This window comes from Abramis brama (assembly GCF_963993115.1).
Source record: "Abramis brama genome assembly, chromosome: 18".
NCBI classification, from domain to species: domain Eukaryota; kingdom Metazoa; phylum Chordata; class Actinopteri; order Cypriniformes; family Leuciscidae; genus Abramis; species Abramis brama.
Genome location: NC_139980.1, coordinates 11,652,478 through 11,673,782, shown reverse-complemented (window position 1 = coordinate 11,673,782; position 21,305 = coordinate 11,652,478). Strand labels below are relative to the sequence as shown.

Here is a 21,305-nt window from a genome sequence, read left to right as displayed (position 1 = left end):
TTCTTAATCCCAGTGCAATGTGGTAAAAAATAAACTACTTATTGTATTAACGCTTTAATGCAATTCTGGGAAACTGTAGTGTATGACTCTATCTTTGCCTTAAAACTATTAACTTTCTAAATAAATTGTGTGTTCTTGTGGGTCAGTCTAATGATTTTAGATCAGTGAAGTGGAATAAATGCCTTTCTCTTTTCAAGCTATATTGTAGATGATTAGAGTCAGTAGAGTGCATTGCTGCAAAACCAGTGCATGCGGTATAAAACTGTACAGAAAGGTGCAGACCATTCTATCCATGAGAATATGTTCCTGATTTGATATCCAGACTGTCTGCTTCACTCCCTCCTGTGGCTCTCACTCCAGACACAAAGGATTTCTCACTTTTTCGAACAGCTTTTTGATACCCCCAGCACACGCATGAATAAACTGATGTGAGCTGAAGAACAGATTCTGAGCCTGCAAGTGTGTGAAAACTGTAAATGACTTTGCCTTTTTAGCCCAAGCCTTTATTTTAATTGCTTAAAATACTCCTAGTGAATATTGATCAATAAGTAGATGTTTTTTTTTAATTCAGCAATCAAATTTATCTTCATTGCAACTACTGCTAAAACCTACACACTCTTCAAACACCCTCATTCGGCCCCTGCTAAATGGGCCGTGACAATGACTGGTACTCTATCATCACTACCCGGATAGGTATTGATTAGACCCAGGATGACTGACTAGTGACTGGTTACGTTGTCTGGTTCATCTGTCTGGCCTAATTAACACAATCAAATGGAAAAAATACATATTTTAGGGGGCTTTTAGCACAGAACCTATACCGTTCAAAAGTTTGGGGTCGGTAAATTTTTATGTTTTTGAAAGAAGTCTCTGTTAATAACTGTTTTCTATTTGAATATATGTTTAAATGTTATTTTTGACACAAAGCTGAATTTTCAGCATCATTACTCCAGTCTTCAGTGTAACATGATCCTTCAGAAATCAGTCTAATATGATGATTTGCTGCTCAAGGAATGTTTATAATTATTATCAATGGTAAAAAAAGTTGTGCTGCTTACTATTATTGTGTAAACCGTGATACATATTTTTTATGAATAGAAAGTAAAAAAAACCCAGCATTTATTTGAAATAGATTTTTTTTGTACAATGCTAAAGTCTTTACTGTCTATGAAACTGTATTTCGTTTTATTTATTTAATTATTACAGTAAAAAAATAAAAATAAATGTTTGCCTTTGTTAATAGTTCAGCTAAAACCATAAATTATGCTGCAAATCCTAAATGACAAGTAACTTATTCACCAAAAACTATATGTTTACTCCCATTTGGTGCTTGGAAAGTGGGTAACACTTTACAATAAGGTCTCATTTGTTAGCATTAGTTAATGTATTACCTAACATGAACTGACAATGAGCAATTCATTTGTTACAGTATTTATTCACCTTTAATATATATAACACATACAGTTGTTCATTGTTTGCTCATGTTAGTTCACAGTGCATGAACTAATGTTAACAAATACAACATTTGATTTTAATAGTAAACATTTTAAATTAACATTAATAAATGCTGTAGAAGTATTGTTCATTCTTATTTTGTGTTGACTAAAGTAGTTAACTAATGTTAACTAATGAAACCTTATTGAAACCAACAAATGGTTATTTTCGAGCCTGAGCCTGACATTAATTTAGCCCTTACTAGGAAATTCTGCTAGAGGGAATTGTTGCCTGGTGGTTTATTCCTGACTAACGGTCATCTTTGTGTCATTCTCTCTCACATACTGAAACAGACTGCAGTGATGTGCCTGTTTGTAATTGTGTGTAATTAGGATTATGAGAGACTTACTATGAGAGAAACACTCACTCTCAATGGGAGTGTAATTATGGGGAGGATTTCTTACAGCCATGGCCAATGCTTGTAAACATCCGCTTGATGGTCAGATCTACTTAGAGTCATTGCAGTTAGTTTGGCTGCATGTCGATTCTATTCGGGGAGTTAAGACGAGCTCTTACGCAGAAGTATGAGCTTTCTATCAATGTCTGATTGTGGCGACTATAGGTTAGGAAGATCTGTTTTATTGCTGTATAATTCTTGCTCGCTTGTGAGATGGCACTTTGATTCACCATAAAATTATATAATCAAACACAGTTTTTTTTTTTTTTTGAAAGCAAAAAGAAGGTTAAGCAGAATGTCCTCATTGAATGGAAAAGAGCAGCTTAGACATTCTGCTAAATAGCCCCTTTTGTGTTCCTAAAGAAAGAAAGGTTATGTGACGAGTAAATGATATCAGAATTATAATTTTTACTATAACAGGAGCTTATCAATCCGGTTGTAACCTTCACCACACATAATAATATACATAAGACTCAGACATCACAGATGGTCTCTGATGTGTTTGCAGATTTTTGTGCTCTGTCCCCGGGTCATTTGGAACAGAAGGTATTATTCAAAGTAGAGAGAACAGAAGAAGGACAAAATGGGTAAGAATAGAAAACAGAGGAGAAATTACATAACAATGTAGTGGATACTCCAAGGTTACCACGGGTCAAATTAATATAAAGCATGGTGTCAGGCTCAACAGGGAACAATCAATCAGTCTACTCGAACAGGGACAGTCAAATACAGTTAAAACATAAAGGATGCTGACCATTTAATTTGGAGCCCTGGAGTCTTTTTAGCTCATGCAGTACATCAGTCAGCATGTTGTAGTTTATGGCACCCCAGTGATTGTCTTTCGTTAATGATATGACCTTTGAGACCCTGAAATGACCTCTGTGCACCAGAGACACTGTAGTTATGATAATTAAATACCGCAACCATACTGTTTATTTTCAGCATTTATCCTCTTTAATGCGAGATGCGTGAGATGCGTTCAGTGGTGTATTTCTCTAGATGGCAACCCAATTGTAATGTCAGGGTTTCTGACATCCTTCACTCCTAATGCCATTTTGATATGTGACTAATAAAAATGCAAAATCGGTACATTTCAGAGGCTTACATAACACTATTGGGAACAGGCAGGAGGGAGTCAGTCAGTCTAGGACAATGCTGGCGTTGCTAAAAACAGAAACTGATCTGAAATGTTCTTTCACCTTATGCTTTAATTATCTTATACAATAGTCCTGGTTCCACAAATGTTGCTCTCACAAGAGATAGAGAAGAAGCAATCATCAAGTATAATTAAAAAAGACTTCATTTTCTGTTTTGTTTCTGTTTTGCCTGCCAGTTACTAGTCAGTTTCCTTGGTTGTTAAATAGTTCCACACACCTGTTTCTGTTCACTTTGATTACTCCTTTTCAGCATTTAAGCCCTCAGTTACCTTGTCCGGTACTGTCTATGTTAAAAGTGATTGTGTTTACATTTTCTCCTACAATCTCCTGAGTTTTCCGTTGTGGATTTAATAAAGACTATTTTTTTCTACTCATTTAGTTGTGCGCTTCTCTTCATCCAACCGTGACAGAACGCAAATGCGTATATCATTCATTCTGTTGAATTCAGACATTAAAAACATGTTCATCATTGAGGTGGCAAACTGAAGTAAAGTCTTTTTAATGTATTTGTGAATAAATTAATAAATCCGGACCAAAAACAAGAAGTTATTTACAGTAATTATATTTTCGCAGTGTAAGAAATTCTGAAGCTCACCATCAGTTTTACTTGTTGTTCACACATGTCAAACCCCTCTCTACGTTTCTCACATTTACCTCCCACCGCTGCTGACTATTGTGTGTTTTCCAGCTTGGTTTCCTGTCACCATGGAGATGCCTCCTTGCCACAATGCCTCTGTCTCATTACGGATTCTTCCCAAAACGTTCTGGAAGTGATGTCCGGTCTTGCCTGACAATGACAGAGAACAAGACAGAGAGGAAAGGGCATTTAACTATTGCAATATTGAGCAATGCTGAACTCAGTATCAGCAAATTCAGTTATTTCTCCAACGTGCACAAGTTGACAGTATATTACACATGATTGTTTGTTCGTTTCTCTTTTCTTTTTAATGAAATTCTTTGCTTCCATGACAAAGTGTGACCTAGTTCAGTGAAGGGGGTTTCGGAGTGCAAACCTCCTGTCTACAAAATCTGCATAACGGGTCAACCCAGCCTTCTTTTCTGAATAAAACTACTGTGTATCTCAAACTGTTTCATCTGCCACTGCACAATACCCTCAGTCAGGACTTCACATGCCTGCTCCCTGTGGCATTGCCATGTCTGCTGATCTGCAGGGTACATTTAGTTATTTTCTTTCCAATGCAATATGAATAAAGAAAGCAACAGAACAGTTTGATATTAATGCAGACTTCTTTTAGTCAAGTTAAATCTTGTCTGGATTAACATGCTAGAATGGCTTGTTTGTCAAGTCATGCTAAGTCTGTTTTTCAGTCACAGACAGTAAATGGCTCGGTTTACTTGTGTTGGCTCTTTACAGCTCTTTAAAGCCTCTAATTTACAAGTAACAAAATAAAAAAGCTTGTAAAACAGTTTGTATTGATAGTTCGATAATTTGAAACTCACTGCTCCCCCTGTGGTGGGGTTGTGCTACTGCATCACTACAGATGACGTCATACTCTCGTCCTTCCCTCTTTGTTTACATTTGCTTCCTATTACAATGTATAAAAATACTGATATATAGAACTTTGTTTCCCTCTTATGCCAGTTATTATCAGTTCTCTGTTTCTGTTAATACATCGATTCTGTCGACAAGTTGACTTTAGGTAGTACGCAGACTACGCACAATCATTAGGCTGCATGAAACATTTGTATATTTTGACAACAATGATGTGATATAAAAGATGGTGGGATGTTTCTGGGGTTAAGACTCTTGGAGAAAGAGTCTGCGGTGCAGCTGAGGGCCAATGGCGCAGGACTAATCCTGGTCGTCTTAGCAACCGACCAGCTGCTGCCTGTTTCCTGCCACAAAAGCCATCAGACTCATTTTTCTTTTTGACTTTTGTACTAATCGATGTCTTTTCATATTCACCACATATATACTTTGTGCCCTCATTCTTGCACATATGTGGTTTTGGAGTGCAGCTGTGACTCATTTGATGGGAGTTGGGACGTGATTAGATTCTGCAATAGGAAAAGGCCTTAGTCAAATGATCCCAAACCTGCCAGAAAAGCTGTTTCTGTGTCTGAGTAAAGCGAGTATGCATCTGATTTAACAAATGAGGGCAAAAATTAATTGTAATGAATGTTATGTATTCCTCAAGTTGTTTTACCCGTTGTCTAATATTTGTCATTCTATAGGCATACTATCTAGTTTTGGACTGAGCTGCAGACACTGCAATGAGCTGTTGTATGTACTGTCTCTGAAGTGAGTGTTGTTGAATGTGAATATAATATAAAGTGTTTTTTCATAAAAATACAAATAAAAAAACAAAACAGCTTTGAAAACACTGAAATGTGACCAAATCTCTTTCAACAATTATTTTTGTCGCTACGTTTGTCGTCTTGCACATGAGCTCAGTTTGGGTTTTGGATGTGCGTAACTATTAATTTTTTTTTTTCTTAATTCCAGGGGGTAATTTTTTGATTGATAGATAGATAGATAGATAGATAGATAGATAGATAGATAGATAGATAGATAGATAGATAGATAGATAGATAGACAGATAGATAGATAGATAGACAGACAGATAGATAGATAGATAGACAGACAGACAGATAGATAGATAGATAGATACTGTAGATAGATAGATAGATAGATAGATAGATAGATAGATAGATAGATAGATAGATAGATAGATAGATAGATAGATAGATAGATAGATAGATAGATAGACAGTGCAGTACAATAAAATACTTTGCAATAAAATAAAAATAGAACAGAATAATGCATAAAACACCAACACATAATTAATGTACAGGTTTGTCTACTTGTGAGAACCAAATGTCCTCACTTATGTAGTGAAATAGTATAATACTGTGAGGGCATTTAAAAAAGCTTATAATTTTACCAAAACATGTTTTTATTTTTAATCTAGTGTTTTTCTATGTTGGGTATAGGTCTAGGGGTTGGGTAAGGCCATAGAAAATATCATTAACCTTGTATAAAATTCAATAAAGTCTATGCAATGTCCTCACTAATATAGTGCAACGTACGTGTGTGTGTGTGTGTGTGTGTGTGTGAATATGTCACAGTGTGTAACCTCATAGGTAGGCTATGCATTGTGTTTTTGCAGCTGTGTTTCTATCTTCATTAGCCTAATATAATATTCAGCAAATATTTCCACATTATTACACATGCTCCACATTCCTCCTCAGGTCCCAACACAAGAATCCATTTTTCTCTTCCTCTACTTCTCTTTCCCAAGATGGCCGTATATGCATGTTTATATGAGAGAGAGAGAGAGAGAGAGAGAGAGACTTGCAACCTGCAGTCATTGCATCCGTCTCTCTTCTGCCCTAGCTGAGAGTAGACGTGGGATGCATACTAACAACCTGCCTGATGACACACCAGAATCCGGCTGCTTGAAGTGCGCAAGCTGAAGTGTGAGCAGCCCTCGGTCATTTTGCAGACGGTGGCAGATGTGGGCGGCTGTGCGTGTGTTCTGAAAGGGTGTGTGTGTGTCCCGTTAGGACTGGCGGAGTTACATAACGAGGTTTTCATCAGCGCAGCAGTAAACAGCTGAGTGGAAGGAGGAAAATGTGTCTGTGTTTTGTAGCAGGGGATGGAGGGGGTTGATTTGACGTTGCAGTGCGATGGATGGAGAGGTTTTTGTCTTCCTGAGGGTGGGGGTGGTCAAACAATCTGGGACAGACAGCCCATGTGATTGTCGCCATGGTGACAGGACGGGCTCAAACGCAAGTGTGGTTGCTCACAGCATTTGGTTGCAAAAATTAGTGCGTTTGTTTGTGTGCACTAACATTCCGGTTTCCTATGTTGATAAAGGGACTCGCTCATTGCGTGTGTGTGTGTGTGTGTGTGTGAGTATGTGTTAAGTAGCTTGGAAGGATTATAGCCCTATCCAAAAACTCCTTTCTGTGTAGCTGGACTTTAATCACTGCCAGGCATTTTTGCACTTTTGTTTGCAGAGACATCTTTAAATGTGCAACTCAAGACTCTGCTAACCAGCTAAACATCGACCCCTTGTCTTGAGTCAATCTCAGATATTAAAACAAGTACAGCAATCACATTTTTTTAAATGTGTACAGGTTTGTCTATACTTGTGAGAACCAAATGCCCTCACTTATATACTGAAATATTATACATACTATTACAGCAATCAGATAAATAAAATAATGCATGTTTATTGCATGTCTCACGCCTTTAGATCATCTATTATGACAATCCCATTTGCAAGATGTGGCATGTACAGTTTTCTTGGATCTTAGCCCCCTCTGCTGGTCAGAACTCATTGAGTCAGGTGAATTAGAACAGGTCCCAAACAAACAAAACGGGTCCGGAAAATGGGCACCACTGTTTTTAACTTTATTTTTATTTATTTATTTTTTTTGACAAATCTGTACTTTTACTATCAGAATTATTGTATATTTAATGTTGTTGTCTTTCTGTGTGAAATGGTATAGTCTCAAGACTGGTAATATAAACATGGTTAATGCTATTTCGAGTGTTGTAGATCAGAAGATTGATCAAGACAGTTCTATAGCAAATTGAGTTTGCTTTGTTTTCTGAAATTGTAGAAAAAAACAGCTTGTTCTCTTCAAGGGCGGCTGTGAGGCAGTGATTAGCCTTTATTCAACTTGCTTATTGCTGCATTGGAACTCTTTTTGTATGAAAACTGTAACGACATACAGGTATACATAAGGAAAACATATATTCAGTGTCTCAAGGGCATAATAATACATAAAAAAAATGTAAAAGTATTATAAAATAGGGTTATTTTACAAAATGATTTGCACATAATACCTGTGAAAATTTTATATTAATAATAATGTGTATTAATTTCAAATGGTAAAAAATTTGCCATTCCTAACAAAATGTGCTTTAAAAACATTTGTGTCCATTAGCAGCTGTTAACTGCCATATTGATGTGAATGTAGTCTCCTCCATCTGCAGATTATTCATCATGAAGAGCGTCATCGGGGATCCCTCTCACTCCTTCCTCCCAAACCCCACACAGGCAGCTCGCTCGAGGGAGGTGTGGGGCGAAGACCACTTCTAATTTACGCGGAGCACAACTTCGGCTGTCTGATTTTACTTGTCCTGCCAATCTTGTGAGCATGAGTCTCACCATCACTTGGTTGGCCCAAGCGATGCCCAATGCAGGAAGCACCTTACTGCCCACCAGCCTGTGTACGTTAAGATATAGAAGACTTATTAGAGAGCTTCAAAAGCTCAAAGTATGTCCAGTTTTGTAATTACTAGGGATGTGAGGGACTAGTCAAATAATTGATACTGCTGCTAGTTAATATTTTTTTGCACATTAAGCATGTTTTGCTTTATATTTTTACAAAGGCTATGTTCAAATTACTGTCATGTTAATGTTACATTTTAAATTGTAATGTTGTTGTATATCTGGAGCGAAAAACAAAATCATTTAATTTTACCTTTCTTGATCACACGATCGCAACAGGCTTAGATAAATGTCCACACATGGATACTGACTTGGAAGAAAACGGAAAAGCTTTGTATAGGCTATGTCAAATTGCCACATAACAATTAGGCTTGTTATACTATGGTACCAGTTATTAGGGGAAAATAGCCTACTGATATGAAATTTTATGCCGGTTTAAAGGGGAACCATTATGAATGAAAATAACTTTACAACAACAGATCCTATGTCAATATCCTTAAATAATGCAGTTGTTGGTACACTTTAGGCTTTTGCCTCCTGGCATGCGTGTACATGTGGTGGAAATGAACAACAATACCTTGCTTGATGTATGCTGAATTGTGTTGGCTAAATTTTATTTGAGGGATTCTGATTTTAATAGGCTACACTGCCTAATGATTCAGGTGATTTGAATAAATATGTCTATATTGGTTAATGTTGATTAAGTGAAGGCTTGCTTATGTTTAATGAACAATGATCATAATGCAAGGCAAGCACATCGCATATATTTTTTTAGCGGCATTTAGTATGGGATATGACTTTTGGGATATGGGATATGACTCATAGATTAAGTAGGCTAATTCAAATAAATCTCATATACTAATTTTTGATTGTCCTCTCTGAGTTTAAACGTTAATGAAATTAGTCGTGGCGCACATTCCTAGTAATTACATTAAATCTCCTGAAATGAGCTGAGCTGTTATATTTTGGCCCTTTTGCTGCTGACAAAACTGACACAAACACACTCACCCATAATCACACCTTCCAGGATTTGGGCCGTCCATAACATCTGTAACCTGGAATGGATTAATATCATACAGTGAGAACTATTTCTATGTTATTTAAATTCGAATGATAAGTCTATAGCGTTTACAGCACATATTGTATAATATCTGATTAAGTGTCATAAATCAGATGGTGGTCTGACCTGGTTGACGCAGACTACAGGCGCACCGTATGCATGGCTCAGGCGGTGGAGTGTACTGGAAAACGCCAGCAGGTGACGTGACCTCTGTACAGCTTCATCAGCCTGGAACTCACTGCGAAACAGGGCAGCCACGGAGTCCACCACCACCAGTCTGACCAGACCTCGCTTCAGCAGCACAGGCACACGCCGAGACACGCACGCCTGCAGAGCCTCCTGCTCACATATGTACAAGCATTCATACCTTTCTAATGGTTATTAACTTGTTAAGAGGAGTTTTTGCCAGTCTCACCAGGTCAGCTGCATGCTCGATGTAGACGCTGTCAGTTAAACGCCGGCTGTGGATCAGAGCTGGAGGCAGATCTGGTCTGAGCCGGGACTGCTGGGTAATGAGCTGCCGCAGTCGTTTGATGGGGAAAGAGTCCTCAGTGCAAATATAAACGGCTCCTGTTAAATGACCATATCAAAATGTGATTTAAAACAGCATTTCACCAGAGATTTGTCAAAACGATTACTTTCTTCTTCTACCCCAATAATCTCACGTTGCCACTAGAGTTTCAGACGATATATCTCGTGCTCAGATTTGACAAGATACTGAAATAAGTGTCTATTTGAGGCATTTATGATAGTTGTAATGAAAATAGTCTTAAGCAGTGGTTCTCAATCACAGGCTCACTAGGAGAAAAATCAAGATATTCTTTATTTTATTGATTTTTTTTTTTTTTCTATCATGGAAGAACCAGCATTTCCAGTCTTGGAAAACCTGGATATATAAGGGCATTTTAACTATTGTATTGGACATAGGAATTTATTAAATATTTATTTTATTGAGTAGAAATGGAGTAAAAAAAAGAGGCTTCATATGTCTTTACCTGAGTTCAGCCCTCCGTTTTCTTCTGGATACTGGACAGACAAGCAAAGCTGCAAACAAAACTGAGTTTTCCCAGCAGCACTCTCTCCTGCCAGCTCTGTTATTCCTCGTAACGGGAGACCACCGCGCATCAGACCGTCCAGAACGGGGCAGGCAAAAGACAGCCTGTGTCCGGGCTCCAAAACAGGACATTCTCCCCGGATCAGCTGCAGAGCTGAGAAGAATACATTAAAATAAGAATTTTGCTTCAAAAATAGCTGATTCTCAGTTGCAGTAATAGTGGAAGGTCACCTGTGACCGGGCTGGTCTTGCGCACAGCGGCTGCTACTGCACAGTGAAGGCGCAGAACATCAGTCTTGGACAAGCGTGTCAGTCTCTGCAGATCTGGACCAGACGCGCAGAGGATCTCCTTCGCTGATCTGAAATGGGCTAAACAATAAAACAACATTAAACAAGAAGCGAATTCAACTTTAGACTGAATGTACTCGAGCGGGATTTCTCGCCAACCTTTTTTAACAGCAGCAATAATCCTTGGATTTAGCTCTAATTGTTCCCACTCCATCACATCCCGCGAATCTCCATTTAAACGGTGTAACGTTAATAAATTAACGTTTTAAATATTATTTTAACCCACTAAACCTCTCAGCTCACATTTTGAACAGCGCACCATTTACTTCCTGGTCAACATGTCATAAATTCTGTCAAAATCAAAGTCTTAAATCCAATCGATGGCCGATTTTATTATTTAAATCTGTCGGTGTTTATAGTTCAAGGACAGACGAACGACTACAAATATAACGAATAATACTTAATTTTAGCAAGTCAATAAGAGAAAGAGTGCAATAAAGTATTGGTAAACAACTCAGCCCCTTCATATTATCGCGCTTTAAGACCGGGGTCCGCCACTGGCCCAGTGCACATCAAAATGGGGGTGTTTTGTGTGTAAACGTTTAACTGAGATGATTATCTAGGATTGTAATAAATATACATTTATTCCATAAAAGATGTATTATGTCATGTATTATGTATAAAGGGCTCATATTAGTGAAATTAACTCATCAAAATATCTAAACAAAGAACTGTTTTATAGTGGCCACCCCTCTATATTCAGGTTTTAAAACAGCCCATAATGTCGTATCCAGTTAGGTAGAAAAAGCCTTGGTTGAAAGTCTCAACTGTAATGGTGTTATTAGATAAAATGAAATATTTATACATAACTTCTAGACATGTTGCTCAATGAAATGCATTGCTTGCCGATTAAATAGTTGATGTGAAAAGCTAACAATAAATAAGACTAGAGGATACCGGTTTAAACTGTTTGATCTTAAGTCAAGTCTTTAACGTTACTTCCTTTGACTGGTGAGTGGTTTGCTATTGGAGGCTAACGTTAATAACATACCATTACTTATATGTTTATGCGCGTCTGTATATTATGAAAGAAAAAATAAAGCGATACATTGAGCTGTGTGTATTATGTTTATGGTCGTATCATACAGTTCTTGTGCAAAGCTAGCTTTTCTTTTTGTAGCATATATGTTCACATATAAATCATATCAAAACATTAGCTTAGCAAGGGTTATATATACGTTACTAGAAATATACATTAGAGATAATACTAATTTGAAATTAATCCTAATATATAAGAAATACTATGCGATAAACTAAATGCGACAGTGAAAATGGCTAAAGTGAGCATTGTGTGTCATTCGCGCACAGTCTGTTGAGTAGCAGAGCGGAATATCAGCTTTGTCTGCAAGCCGGCGACCCGAGTTCTAATCCCGGTCAGGACGCAGTTTGGCTACTATATCGTTTACGACATGTTATGAAGTAATTTTATGAAGTATCTTATTATTATGCTGTCCGAATGATAATAAACTGACTATGCAGATGATGTGTGTGTTTGGCAAACGTTTGTTGTTCAGTAATGGTGTACTTGTTGTCTTCTTCAGGTCTGCATCTTCCTGCCAGTATGAGTCGTCAGTGTAAGAACTGTGGTGGAGCAGACATCGACACAGACCCAGCCCGGGGGAGTGCGGTCTGCACAGCCTGTGGTTCGGTTCTGGAGGATAATATCATCGTTTCTGAGGTTCAGTTTGTGGAAAACAGCGGAGGGGTGTCTTCAGCAGTTGGCCAGTTTGTATCTGCAGATGGTAAGAGTTGTTCAACTTCAATTGAGCCTGAACACAGGTTTGGGATGAGGGCAATCATCCACCTGTGTTTTGAGGGGCATCAGTGCCAAGCCTGTTTTTTTTTAAATGGATTTACTTTATTTTTGTTTTGTGATTAACTTTTTATTGAAAGTTAACATAAACATAGACAAAACAGCACTCAAACACTGACCGTCACCACAATAAAAAAAAAGTAAAAACCAAGGGAAACATATGTACACACTTAATACCAGTAACATAAAAGACAAAAGAGAAGATGGGCCCATAAAATTAAAAAATAAAACATGTTATAGTCCTCTAAGGAGCATATTCAGTTCAAAATGGATTTACTTTATTAATGCTAAAAGCAACATACAGAGTGTAAAAAAGTTTAATAAAGAGGAGAAAAAGGGGGGATTTAAAAGCAATGAATAATGCATAATGACAAGTTTTGAGAATTATATGTCACTAAAAATAGGAGAAGAATTGTAAACGGGTAATATTCTTAAAGGCAAATATTTAGTTTTTAGACAATTTAAATAATGTGAGTTATTGCTCGATTTCTTTCATACAAACAAGAAAGAGAGGTCTAGAATTTCATTATTTGGATCTGTGAATGTGGAAATTGGTAATCAACAGGACCCATTTTTCTTTTTACATAAAATAATCATTTTTTTAGATTGATTATAATCAACAAAGCTTAGAACCACATCCTTCCAACACAATGCACATTCATTATAAATTTGAATTTGATAGTGATCACAGTGCATTTAATTTGCAAAAGCAGTTCTGACATTCTTAGAGCAAATGATCTTCAGAAATGATGACAGGACTGGACACCTACGTTACCCCCTCATTTAAATGGGCTTGACTTTTCATTTGCCTTATTAACCCATTAAAAAATAAATCTCATTGCACTTGCCCAGTGGCTCAACATGACAAGAAGCAAAGTTCACAATTTTGATTCACTATTTATTTAATAGTGAAATCGTGTTTTTTACAGCTTCCATGGTCGTCCTTGTAAATAATGTGTGGTTTCAGCATTAGATTAACTACAAATTGTTAACATAAATTGCTTAAATTTACTGTTGTATGATAATGCATGTTGCTTAAATCTACTTTGCATAATTCAGAAGTGGAAAGTTACCTCTTATTATTCCTTTATGAATGCTGGAACCGTAACGGCTTATTTTACCAGGGAAGAACAGTACCTCTCAATTTGTCATATGATGTAACCCATGTCTGTCTTTCCTGGTGGCTTCGTCCAAAAGCTGAGCATCCACACCCAACTTAATGCTCTTGCTTACAAACCCAGAGGGGTCCTGCACCTGCGGGGTCATGGCTTTTGGAGTTCTCCTGTGCAAAATCACTCCATCAAATGAGCTAGGGGCTGATAAAGATACAAGACTGAGAGAATAGTATGGCCCATGAAAGCCTGAACGTCTATACGACTGTTATTTACATTAAAGATATTGTATACGATGTACATTTTATAGTTCATCAACAATAGGTTGTATAATGTATCAGAAATTAAACATGCCCAATGAGTTACCTATCATACATGCCGCAGATGAGTCACTACCGCCCATTTACGCCTGGTGCATTAATCACTTCTATACAGCAATGCTGTCAATCTGAGGAAACAAGATTAAAAAAATCCTGAGATATTATCATGGTAGAACCTGCACAATTAACATTAAAAGGGATAGTTCACAAACACACACACACACAAAAAGAAAATGTATACATAAATGTATAAATTTCGCAATGCTCAAGTAAGCTTTTTTCTGTGAATGTGACTTGCAATTCATTTTCCGCTATAGGTAAATAACTGAAAGAATAACAAAGCGCAGGAACGGTAAAACTATTTGCGCTACCAAACAGTGTGTTGATGATTACGTAAGTGAGTACCAGTTTGCAATATCAAGCAGTGTAACGAGCCGTTTTGTACAGCTAAAAATAACCGGAAGCGAATGACACTAGAAGCCAGACACATTCAATTTACAAATGACCGCACCCACTCTTACGTAAAATATAAGGTGGATAGATAGAAGAACATTGCGCTCGCAAATTTGGACCCCTTTGATGTTCATGTCATACTATTCAAAACTTTGGGGACAAAAGTGAATGTAAACAAATTATAATGTCATAAGATAGTCATATTTCAAATAATTGTTGTTCTTTTGAACTTTCTATTAATCAGAGTATACTTAAAAAATATTTCCAGAAAAATATTATGCAGCACAATACTGAAGACTGGAGTAATGTTCAAATTCAAATTTCATCACAGGAATAAATTACATTTTTGAAACATATTCAAATAGAAAACTATTTTAACAATTTTAAATTGTAATAATATTTCACAATATTACCGTTTTACTGTATTTTTGGTAAAATAATTGCAGCTTTGATGAACAAAGACAAAAAAATCTTACCGACCAACTTTGAAAGGTAGTCTGGTACAAAACACACTGACACATTTTCCAAAATATCTTATTTTGTGTTCCACTAAAGAAAGTAAGTCATACAGGTTTGGAACAACAAGAGGATGTGTAAATAATGATAGAATTTTCATATTGGGCCCGGTGAACTATCCCTTTAATTTTTTATTTCACCTGCCTCTGTGACTCTTGAATGTGGCTGATTGTAGGCAGAGCGAAAGACCACCCTTTTTGGAGTGGAATCAACCGTGTATCCCATTCGCCTGGCGTCAGAGATAGACATCGCATCCAAGCGTGCCTGATTCATGAACATTATCTGCCACTGGCCTACAAGTGGAGATACAGAGCTAACAATGAGAAATTCAAACACACATGCCATCAAAGCATCAGGATTTCTTACTAAAGAAAGAGGAGCCAGCCAGTAGTGCGGTTATCGGATGTGCAGGGTGTATCTCTCACTACCGTCACCTAGGTCACAGAACACCAGATAATGTTGCATACAGCTGCATACCAGTGTTATTTTAGTATTATTTATGGCATTTATTAATATTTTGATAATGATAGCATTTATATTTAAAAATTATTTTCATTTTAGTTTAAATTTGAGTAATTTCGTTTTTTTTTTAGACTTTTGTCATTTTTACAGTGCTATGCATAAGTTTAGACACCCATGCTAAAGTTGACTAAAAAGAGGAATAAAAAATCATCTTTTGGAAATTGAACTTAATGCCTTAATTAAAAAAATTAGGAAAAATCCAACCTTTAAGGACACCAATTTTCTTTGTGAATGAATAATGTATCGTAAATAAATAAATGTTCTTCCTTAAAATACAGGGTGCATAAGTCTGGACACCCCTATGTTAAATTCCCATAGAGGCAGGCAGATTTTTATTTTTAAAGGCCAGTTACTTCATGGATCCAGGATACTATGCATCCTGATAAAGTTCCCGTGGCCTTTGGAATTAAAATAGCCCCACATCATCACATAGCCTTCACCATACCTAGAGATTGGCATGGTTTTATTTCAGTTAGCCTAATAGCTGGTTTGATTTGCATTGAGAGATGATCTTATGGAAAGTACTCCATGCCAATCTCTAGGACACAGGACTTTTTATTCCTCTTTTTAGTCAACTGTAGCATGGGTGTCTAAACTTATGCATAGCACTGTATTTTGTTTTTATATAGGTTTAATTTATATTTCAGTTTTATGACATTAAATTATATGATCAATAAGTTATGAGAACATACGTTTTTACATTGAGCATTTAACTTAAGCAATTTTTTACTTTTTTGATAAGTTAAATAAGACTCAACTAATTTATTTTAGTCAGTGTAATGCAATTTAAAACAACACTAAGGAACATTTTTTACCTTAAAATAATGTTTCCAAAATCGTATCAGTGGTTCATCAAGTCGTAACAGGGTGAAAGGCACTTCTGGATTCGCTTTGCAGCCCTATATCTGCTATAACCACACTATGCAAGTTTGCCAAACCGGGTCGCGTTTCTGTAGTTTGAATGAGACATAAGAAAACTACAAATTTGACTTGCTTTACGTCAAGTGTTACAATAGTCATTATTTAGTTTTTCTTCGTTTCTGATGTCGCAATACATCATACTTTCATGAAATCATGCAACATACTCTACCTTGTCTGTGGACATCGTTCATTCCAAAGCCGGTGCTGGATAAACAGCGAGCGTGCGTGCATACGACAGTAGGCTGCGGGCGGCGAAATTATTTACGACAGCGGTAATGGACAATTCCGCTTCCAACCTGTAGGGCGACCAAAGAGGAAAAGTTCCTTAGTGTTGCTTTAAGTGGAAATGACTTTAATATCCAAGTTGATTGTACTTAATTTAAGACTGCAACTTTTTTCTACTGTAGTTGCCAAGTTTTTTTCATTCAACATTTATATTTTATTTAAATTAACGTGAACATTTTTTTATAATTTTAGTTAATAATAAAACCGCTGCATATCAAAAATGATTTATATTGCCTGCCTCACAAAATCCTACCTCTATGTAGTTTTCTTCACTGAGGATCTCTTTCGCAGACCAGTCCTCCAGCAGCGTGCAGGTCTCTGAGAGAGAGAGAGAGAATTTATTCTCTTTCCTTGTATGGTCAGTCAAAACAACATTCAGCTTAAAAAGGAAGTTGTTGTCATTCTACAAGACATCGTACAACAGAAGCCAATATTATAAGAAATATAGCCATATGCAAGACTTCTAGATATGACCAATAAATATTTCCTTTTTTTAATGGAAGTCTTGCTTGGTTTTGGATGTGGCAGGAGAAACAGGAAGCCCTCAGAGACGCCCGGCCATTCAAGTTGTAGCCACACATGGATGTATGATCCTCACTAATGTTATGCTCTACATTTTCAACTTAAAAATATGCAGTGATATCAGGATTAAAACAATGTCTTAAGCCTAGTCCCACACTAAAATGCAGTGTTATGCTGGAAATGGCAATGTTTGAGCTGTTTTAACGGAAAGCAACTTGCACTGGCATATCTTAAAATATGTCCGTGCCATTGTTTTGTCTCAAGATGCACACCAGTAATGTTTTTTTCTGAGGCATGTTTATAAAAGCTATTTAAATATCCTAATTGAACTAAGGCTGGTTTAATCTAAGCCCTGTCTGTGAAACCAAGCCATTGTGTGATCATTTGTGGTATAGAGCCATGGCAGCGTACCTACAATGGCACCTGGAGAAATAAAAATTCATTACAACTTTGGATTTAACAAAATGCATTATTATATATGCTGAACTTTAGGTGTTCATCATTATAAACAGACCTTGTGGAAGCACAGTTGAAAGCAAAGGAAGAGAAGCGTGTGGAATATCATTAGTTCTGCATGTCAGTTTTGTGTTTTTGATATGTAATAGTTTTGTATATTCACTGTAACATACCCAAAGCAGAAGCTAACATTAAGTGCCATGATTTGACCAAAGCACTAGCTAGAGAAATATATAATTGCGCAATATTTTACATAGAGGCAAAACGAAATACTGTTGTGTTTCATTTGTATCATCCTGTCACTCTCCTGAGCTTCCTTGTTTATAGTATACTTGGTTATCAGTATCAGGGGTGTCAATCAATCTCTTTTGGTTGCTAATAGGAACACTTGTGAAGTGCAGTAGACATTGGCAACCGGTAGGTGTCACTGTAGTAACAATACAACGATAAAACTGTTATTCACACAAACAGCCACTGGAGTGTGCTATAGAGCTTTATTTAAAAGCTTAAATTGTCAGCTGTAATAATAGGCTTGTATTTATACACCTGTTTATATAGCCCACTGTAAGTCAAAACTATTCTTATTTACTGTATTTGTCTGAAACTTTAAACATAATACATTGTTTTTTTTGTTTTTATTTTTAGGTACTTCCAAAGCTCCGGTCCTGGGCAGTGGGTTCCACACAAGTCTGGGAAAAGAATCGCGAGCTCAGACGCTCCAGAACGGTAGGGGCACATTTATATTAGTCAGCAGCAGCAGTGTGTTGGTGCAGTCAGCAAATAATCATGTTTTTAAAACATGTGCAGGCTTAAAGTGATATTTCACCCTAAATTAAAAAATCAGTCATTATTTACACGCACACATGCTGTTCTAAAACCGTATGACTTTCTTTCTTCTGTACAGCACAAAAGGTGAATTTTTGAAGAATGTCCTGGACACTCTTTTCCACATAATGAAAGTGAATGGGAAAGGAGTGAAAAAAGGAATGAAATAAAAATAGCCCATAGATATCTTGCATTATATTCCACATCTTTTGGAACAAAGCCAAATAATTGACTGTAATTAAAATTAAAATCAAATATGGCATTAGATGCATCACACAGCATTCTCGTTTGTAGGTAAATATTCCTTCAATATTATGTTTCATTTTTACACCGCTCTGTGGAATCCTTGATTCTGATTGGTCAATAGCGCCATCCAGCGGTAAGTTATTCCCAGATAACAACCGCTGAAAACAGATAACGCAGGCTCATCCGGGTTACTGAAGTCAGCAGTGCTATACGCCTGCTAGGAATGGTTTTTCTTCATGGAAGTTTGCGTTTGGTGAGCTAATAAAATATTAAAACTCAGTCGAATCAATATTTTGTGTACAGTTATTTAATTATGCCATCCAGAATCGTGGACTCGCTCTCTCTTGTTTCATACAAACGCAGCTGCTGCCATTTTTGTATAAAAAAAAAGTATAAACACATGATTCTTCATGACTCTTGATCACAGAAACATCTGATCATAGTTTAAACACTTTTTAAATGATTGACACATAAAGTGGATATGAGTATGTCTGGCTGCTAGTTGTAGTTAATATAAAAGATTCTGGTAAACTAATTTCCGACTAGCAAAAGTGTCCCTGTGGTCACAAACACAAGATTTCATTCATTAACTAAAGGTGTCTCATGTCCCTGCAGTGTTGCAGCAGTTATGCAATTCTGCTGTCATTTAGGGAGGTCACTGCAGACCTGGCTGCTAATCCAATGGCATGTGCAGCGTGAAAAATACTCTGGGATTAGACAGGTCTGGAGTGTGTGACGAAGGGTTGGCACACAGTGGTTCCAGAATAGAGGGATTACGCTCTTAAAAGCTTTCAGAGTTATATTTGGCCTTGGCATGCCAACACGACACTTGACACTGCAGCTTTTGGGCTCCACAAAAAAAGTCCAACATCGACCTTAATATCTGTGGCTCTGTGATAATGTTAACTCTATACCGTAGGCTAAAGCAAGGGATTTCATACTTTTTGATACCAAGGACCCCCAAATATGATGGGAAGGACTGCCTTCCTGAAGTATAAAGAAAGCTATATACATATATATGTATGATTAAACATTATTTACAACCAGTATTTATAAAATAGAATAAAACTATTTTTTCCCTGAAAGTTTCCTTGGACCCACTTGCAGCCCCCTAGGGGTCCATAGACTCTATGGTCTGTGAATCCCTAGGCTAAAGAAAAAGTTTGATGTGTCTACTCTAAGCATTTGCTGAATTCATTAACACATAGTGTACATATAGAGGATAGATCGATGAAAGCATGTGTGCAATTTCAAGCATAATTAATGACCTGGACTTGTGAAAGTCATCAACTCCATCTGAAGCAACCTAAATCATTCTCATTGTTTAGAATGTGAGAGACTTTCACTGTCTGTGTGAACAAGGTCTTTTGCTAAATGATGTATTAAGTAAACAGAACTCTGCCAGATAGACTATTGGACTGTGTTTTTTAATGTGGATTTTAATATGCTAAACGCATCGAGGGCCGCCATGGGATTTCAGGGCAGACTGATTTATGTGTCCAATGACATGGCCTGTTTTGAGATCATCTGTGAAGGAGTAAATGTACGACTGTGAAAGAAGGGGAAAGAGGGACGTAGCCTCACACGGGACGTAAAACAGCTGTCTTTCTGCCCGTTTTCACTTCCAGGCTCCACTAAAAGCCTGTCTGGCTGTGCACCGTTCTCATGACATCAGTGCTACTGGAAAACCAAACACCTGCGTGTGAAGTCATGCCTCTGTGCGCAAGCGTGCGCGTATGCATGTGTGTATGTTTGCTCAATCTGATGCATATGTGTGTCCTGTCTCTAGGGAAACGGCAGATACACAACCTCGGCAGCCAGCTGCAGCTGAACCAGCACTGCCTGGATACGGCCTTTAATTTCTTCAAGATGGTTGTGAGCAAGCACTTGACACGAGGGCGAAAGATGACACACGTCATAGCCGCCTGCCTCTACCTGGTCTGCAGGACAGAGGGAACGCCACGTATCCTTCCCACAATGATCCCTAGGGTGTGAAACCCTAGTGAAACCTTTGTGAATAGTAATCCATCAAGAAAAGTGTGCACATTCAACCCAAATTTGGTAGGATTAAGCCAACTTAGAAAGAAAGAGTAAATGTTTTGACCTTTTAGGTCTTTAATAGGCAAAATTCCTGTAGCTCAAACTAGGGCTCCACAATATTGAAGAAAAATGCAATATGTGATAACTTGTAAAAAAAAAAAAAAAATATATGTATATATATATATATATATATATATATATATATATATATATATATAAATCTCTCTCTCTCTCTCTCTCTCTATATATATATATACACAATTTTTACGTTCTTTCTGGGAAAAGAAAGCATCACTACAACAAATCAATCCAAACAATAGGACAAATACAATAAAACAATGAAACAAATGAAATAAACAGTGCTTTAAGTTTTTCAGGTAGGCCTACATTAGGTCTATTTAACAGTAGCAATCAAGTAAAAAACAATACAGAAACTTAATAATCAAATATAAAAAATTAAAAACTCCAGTCTTCAGATTAATTAAATATACATTGATTCATATTAAAGCTACAAAAGTTATTCAGTCAAGAGCAGTGAGTGATTTTCTCTTTTTCTT

The 21,305-nt window shown here is 37.0% G+C and overlaps 2 protein-coding genes across 3 annotated transcripts in view; one reads left to right on the top strand and one right to left on the bottom strand.

The window, feature by feature from the left end:
• Positions 1 to 7,667: 7,667 nt before the first annotated feature.
• Positions 7,668 to 11,195, bottom strand: xrcc3 (X-ray repair complementing defective repair in Chinese hamster cells 3). Its single transcript, XM_084090280.1, has 7 exons — positions 10,817 to 11,195; positions 10,601 to 10,738; positions 10,311 to 10,523; positions 9,731 to 9,885; positions 9,442 to 9,654; positions 9,264 to 9,310; positions 7,668 to 8,250 (listed from the first exon to the last, which is right to left on the bottom strand). Exons 1-7 carry the CDS (start codon positions 10,869 to 10,871, stop codon positions 8,019 to 8,021), a joined length of 1,053 nt encoding a protein of 350 aa, XP_083946406.1. The 5' UTR covers positions 10,872 to 11,195; the 3' UTR covers positions 7,668 to 8,018.
• A 248-nt stretch (positions 11,196 to 11,443) lies between these two features.
• The window catches only part of brf1b (BRF1 general transcription factor IIIB subunit b), a 63,553-nt gene continuing 53,691 nt past the window's right edge, over positions 11,444 to 21,305 (top strand). The window contains exons 1-4 of one of the 2 annotated variants that reach the window (XM_084091488.1): positions 11,444 to 11,668; positions 12,259 to 12,459; positions 18,283 to 18,363; positions 20,498 to 20,671. In XM_084091488.1, coding sequence (XP_083947614.1) covers positions 12,279 to 12,459; positions 18,283 to 18,363; positions 20,498 to 20,671 — 436 coding nt within the window. In that variant the 5' untranslated portion in view covers positions 11,444 to 11,668; positions 12,259 to 12,278. Of the gene's footprint in view, positions 11,669 to 12,039; positions 12,091 to 12,258; positions 12,460 to 18,282; positions 18,364 to 20,497; positions 20,672 to 21,305 lie in introns of those variants that run through there. The other variant, XM_084091489.1, reaches the window with a different exon arrangement.